The 6,000-nt window shown below is 42.9% G+C and overlaps 1 protein-coding gene across 1 annotated transcript in view; it reads right to left on the reverse strand.

The window, feature by feature from the left end:
* The window catches only part of sirt7 (sirtuin 7), a 34,262-nt gene extending 34,037 nt beyond the window's left edge, over positions 1-225 (reverse strand). Inside the window, exon 1 of the mRNA XM_041217126.1 lies at positions 72-225. Coding sequence (XP_041073060.1) covers positions 72-161 — 90 coding nt within the window. The 5' untranslated portion in view covers positions 162-225. The remainder of the gene's footprint in view (positions 1-71) is intronic.
* Between the last annotated feature and the right edge of the window lie 5,775 nt (positions 226-6,000).

Raw genomic sequence — 6,000 nt, forward strand, 5'->3', positions numbered from 1 at the left:
AAGCCGCCCCTCCCGCTGTGTTGATCAGACACCCGGACACCAGGCAGACTATGAACCGCCGTGAACCTGACCAGTTTGATCCTGGCCCTCTGCTCCTCCAGCACTCGCTTCTGCCGCCGATCAGCCGCTTTCCGGACCTCCCGCTGGGACACGCCGGCCATGGCCGGGGGAGGGCGGGCGGCCACTCGCTCTACCGACCGGGCCCTTTAAAACAAGGAGAGGGAGCGGGGCGGAGAGAGCGGCCTCACCCCCGGCTGGAGCCTGGACAAGGAGCGCGCTCACCGCCCCCCCAAAACAGCGGCTCCTGTGGCCGGAGCCGAAACAACACCCACTGTTTCATCCAGACTTGCAGATTTCTCTTAAAGGGGATAGGGATCCTTGGCCCAGCAAACTCTATCTGTGCTATCCATCAGCAAAACTTAACCACCCGACCTAATACTTTGGGTTTCAACATTACTTATACCCCCAAGTGTTGGCAGCTAATTTTGCTTTGCTGGAGTGGCTGTGTTCTAATGCCAGAGTTATTGATCTTTACAGCTCCAAGCACAATCAACTATTATAAAAATCTGCATGCTTTTTTTACATTTGCTTTTTTTACATTTGAAATGTTTTGCACATTTTGATTTTGTTCAAATTCTAGAAGGCAATCTCATTGAAACATAAAATATCCTGAGGTGACTTTACAGGATGGATGCTGAAAGGATGCTTCCCCTCATTGGAGAGACTAGAACGAGGGGACACTGTTTAAAATTGAGGGGTCTCCCAATTAAGATGGAGATGAGAAGGATTTTTTTCTCAGAGGGTCGTTTGTGGAACTCTCCCCAGGTAGTGGTGGAAGTAGGATCGTTGAATATTTTTAAGGCTGAATTAGACAGCTTCTTGGTTGACAAGGGAGTCAAAGGGTATAGGGGGGTAGTAAGGGAAGTGTTGAGGCCACAATCAGATCAGCCATGATCTTATTGAATGGTAGAGCAGACTTGAGGGGCCAAATGGCCTACTCTTAGTCATAACATGTAGCACTCTTGCCTCTGAATCAGATGTTTGTGGGTTCAAGCCCTCTTCCAGAGACTAAAGCGCATATTCTAGCCTGACACTGCAGTGGAGGACAGAATGGACACTGCACTCTTGGTGACACTGCTTTGGGATAAATTATCAAACTCTGTCTGCCCCCTCAGGTGGACATAAAAGATCTAATGGATCCCCAATTCAATGAACAACAGAGGAATTCTCCCTGGTGTCCCGTGCAATATTTATCCCTCAACCAATATCACTAAAACAAAAACAGAATTACCTGAAAAAACTCAGCAGGTCTGGCAGCATCGGCGGAGAAGAAAAGAGTTGACGTTTCGAGTCCTCATGACCCTTCGACAGAACTTGAGTTCGAGTCCAAGAAAGAGCTGAAATGTAAGCTGGTTTAAGGTGTGTGTGTGGGGGGCAGAGAGATAGAGAGACAGAGAGGTGGAGGGGGGTGGTGTGGTTGTAGGGACAAACAAGCAGTGATAGAAGCAGATCATCAAAAGATGCCAACGACAATAGTACAATAGAACACATAGGTGTTAAAGTTGGTGATATTATCTAAACGAATGTGCTAATTAAGAATGGATGGTAGGGCACTCAAGGTATAGCTCTAGTGGGGTTTTTTTTATAATGGAAATAGGTGGGAAAAGGAAAATCTTTATAATTTATTGGAAAAAAAAAGGAAGGGGGAAACAGAAAGGGGGTGGGGATGGGGGAGGGAGCTCACGACCTAAAGTTGTTGAATTCAATATTCAGTCCGGAAGGCTGTAAAGTCCCTAGTCAGAAGATGAGGTGTTGTTCCTCCAGTTTGCGTTGGGCTTCACTGGAACAATGCAGCAAGCCAAGGACAGACATGTGGGCAAGAGAGCATGGTGGAGTGTTAAAATGGCAAGCGACAGGGAGGTTTGGGTCATTCTTGCGGACAGACCGCAGGTGTTCTGCAAAGCGGTCGCCCAGTTTACGTTTGGTCTCTCCATTGTAGAGGAGACCACATTGGGAGCAACGAATGCAGTAGACTAAGTTGGGGGAAATGCAAGTGAAATGCTGCTTCACTTGAAAGGAGTGTTTGGGTCCTTGGACGGTGAGGAGAGAGGAAGTGAAGGGGCAGGTGTTGCATCTTTTGCGTGGGCATGGGGTTGTGCCATAGGAGGGGGTTGAGGACCAGGGTGTCCCGGAGGGAGCGATCCCTACGGAATGCCGATAAGGGGGGTGAAGGGAAGATGTGTTTGGTGGTGGCATCATGCTGGAGTTGGCGGAAATGGCGGAGGATGATCACTAAAACTGATTATATGGTCATTGTCTCATTGCTGCTAGTGGGAGCTTGCCATTCATAAATTGGCTGCTGCATTTCTTACATTGCAACAGTGACTACAGTTAAAAAGTACTTAATCGCAAATGCTTTGAAACATCCTGTGTTTATGAAAACTGTTTTATTTATGTAAATTCTTTTCCTTACTACAAAAGTAAAATACTGCAAATGCTGGGAATCCAAAAAAAGACAGAAACTGCTGGAAATACTCGGCTGGTCAGGCAGCATCTGTGGAGACAGAAACAGAGTTAAAATTTCAGGTCTTTGGCTTTCAATGAAAATCTTAGTAACTTTAATGAATTTGAAACATTTGTCCAGGTGAGAAAGTTGTTAACTGCCAGAGGAAGAAAAATTACTGTAAAATTTGGGTTTGTCTGAGTTAAGCTGTCTTTTCTAAGAATAAGATTTAAACAGCTAGTTATGCAGAATTTATATCTGTATCTGTCATCACTATGTGCATTAATTTCCTTTTTATTTTCATGCAGGAATCCAGTGCTAAAACAGATCTTCATTTAGCTCGGTCGTTGGGATTTGGGCTACAGCTACAATCTTCAACAGTACCAGTCAGTGGCCAGCCAACAGTGGGCTGGTGATATGCCAGTACCCCCACTTACCCTCAGAAAAGACAGTATTGCATCATAAATGAGGCATCTGTCTAATAGGCAATAGAGAATGGATGAATCACCCATCACTGGCAGGCATATTTAAATGGCAAGTGACTCTAAGATTTAAAAATATCCTTTTGAGGCTGGTATTAAATGCACAAAGAGTCTTCAAAATTCTGTTTCTCTGCATTACATGCCTGTTTTATCATAATACTTAGACATTAACAGCATGTATTAAAATTGAATTGTAAATAAAAGAATAAATTTTATGTACCACCTAGTTGGTATTGGGAAGTCTACAAAAATTGCTCATACCTCAACATTTGTGAAAGAATGAAATGAGCATTTATTTGTAATTTATTGAAAGGGAACTTTGAGAAAGTTGTTCCACAAAAATAAGTAGCTCTCTGCCCATTTAAAATACATTTTATAGCTGTGGTATGAAAAGGACACATCAAATGCAGCAGTGTGGTGTCATAATAATCCACAATGGACTGTTTGTCTCTTATTGATGGCCTCATGTGTAGAGCTAACCACTCAGTCCTGACTACTGAGCTCATGTAATATTGCTGGGCCAGATACTGCAGCTGGCACACTGGTAAGACACATTTAAAGTGTGGACTTGACCATGTCACATTAGCAGAGTCTAAAGTGTTTTGTGTCAATTTGGAAACATGGAGCTGATCCCCAAATCAGCTGCTCCACAGAAGGAATGAGGCCTGCCGTGGCATTCCTTAGTGTTGGCTGGGAAATCGTGGGTCAGCAGCCCCTAATGTTCTATTCCTGTAAGTTAGTGGATGGAAAACCGGAGACTACAGGTCTGTGATTCCCTGATTAGTGTTCCCCTTGAACACTATTCCTCGCATGGAATGCCCAACTGAGGGATCAGCCATCTTAAGTTGTATTGTATAATCCCAATGTACTAGGCATCCAATGATTTATTTTTATGACATTTAAGGATTGTGGATTTTCTTGTGTGTTTTTTTGCTGGAAATGTTTTGCTGATTAAGGTGAGGGTTGGTGCTGGAACACCTTTTTACTTCAAACCCTTAGTATAAGCGCTCCTAGGTCACCTGTGGCATATTTACAGAGTAATCCTCAACAATGTCCAACCAGCCTGATACTTTCTCAATTTCCCACAATAGCCATGCTTAGTCTTTCAGAATGGAATTGGTTTGGTTGTTGATCATCTCTTTTCAAATACTGACATGACTGAGCTCCTGCTCACAATCAAAGGGCAGAATATCTACCCTTCCCTCCCTTCTCTTTTGGATTTTCCCATATTACGTGGGGTCACCACAAGGCTGGTTGTTCACCTTCATATCAACCAGCATCTTTTGGATGCGGTGGGTGGTTTCACAGCTGGATGCCCTTTGGCAGAAAACCTAACCCACTCTCCGTTTTTTTTAGTATTTTCTATTCTCATTAAAGTAAAATAAATTTTGAACATGGGGTAGAAAATGGAGGGGAGAAAGCAAGGGTTTGGGAAAGTGGAGAAGCTAAGGTGGATAAGAGCAAGGAACGACAGGCATAATTGTTCTTAAAATGCTGCAAGTTTTGCAAAATATCACTTTCCCTTTGCGTCCAACAGGTGTTTGCTTTGAAGTTGATGCTTTGTGCTCTTGATTTAATTTGTTGGGGGGTGGAGTAGTGTAGCTTGTAGTATAAATGTAGTCCTATGAAAATCACATTAATACTGCTGCAGAAACCACATGCATTTATAAAAAGAAAAGCATTCTAATTTCAGATGTAATGACTAGCTTACAATTCACAAACCTTTTACTGAGATATTTTATGAAACACTACTAATAGATCAGTGGGTGTTTGCAGCTGGGTAGCACATTTGGCTGCGATAATTTCCTACTGTGGAAAAAGGTAGCACAACATTCATTGTATTGTGAGAGGAATATCTCAACTAACTTGGCATCACAATCAGGTTGCAAGATAACAATGCAATGTGGCAAGAGGTCCATCAGAAATTTAGCAGTCAGTGTATGTATTGCTCTTTTATATAAATTTACATGATCTGACAATCTGGACTGATGGTCACATGTGCCATTGATGGTCGCTCAAACATTCTCAAGGTCTGCCATTTGGCACAACATGCACTGTGAGGTTTTTGGGCAATGGATACCAACATATCTTAATTGTCTGAAGCTTGCAATCTGTATGTCTCTGGTGCAATCAACGGAAATGAGATCGAGGGAAAGAAAAATTACAATGAATAGGCAGAACATGAGTTCAATTCGGGCCTTCTTTGAGTACATTCCAGAGGTATACCATTGCTGGCTTAGACTGGGTTTGCAACAGCAAGCCGTTCCCTGTGGGTTTCTAAATTATCCCTTCTGTATCATAGAGGTTAGGACTACATTGTAAGGAATGTATTGTTCATCACTGTGGGCCTCTTGACTTTACATTGTCTCTGAATAATTAATTAATAGGAAGTAGATACTTTATTTAATTCCATAAAATTGGGATTTGGGCTGCTAATTGCTAATTTGCTGCTCTACAGAAGCATTGAATCACAGCATGTACAATATTCTGCTATGCATGTCTCTCTGCTACTCTCAAATACAACACTTAAAAGCGCATTCAGCCCAAAGTCCACATCTGGTTAAATTCGAACAAATTCAGGGTTGCTATATGTACAAAAATTATCTAAATCAGCCATGTGAAAAACAATCGACCTTTCTATTCAGCAGCACCGACTCACTCTATCTCAAAGTTGTCCTGGTCCGCAGTTTCATTTCATCCTTCGACTCACCCAACACTTTAACAAAAAAATTTTTTTCATTCTTTCAGATGTTAAGGTTTGCAAGCTCCAACAACTCATGGGTACCGACACCGCTCCTTCCTCTCCCTTCCCTCTGACCCCACCCCTTCTTCTAATCTTACCCCTTGCCATGGAATAAACCCTCTGACCTCCCCTTTCTGATGCTGAACAAACTGTCTTTAGCAAAGGACACAGCCTAATCCCCTTATGCCCTCACCTTAAATTTCGAGCTCTGCATAATATTGAGCTCTCCTTCCATTGCCTTTGCTTCCTTTCCCATTTCTTTGACCAGGAGT

This window comes from Carcharodon carcharias, chromosome 22, assembly GCF_017639515.1.
Source record: "Carcharodon carcharias isolate sCarCar2 chromosome 22, sCarCar2.pri, whole genome shotgun sequence".
Classification (NCBI taxonomy): domain Eukaryota; kingdom Metazoa; phylum Chordata; class Chondrichthyes; order Lamniformes; family Lamnidae; genus Carcharodon; species Carcharodon carcharias.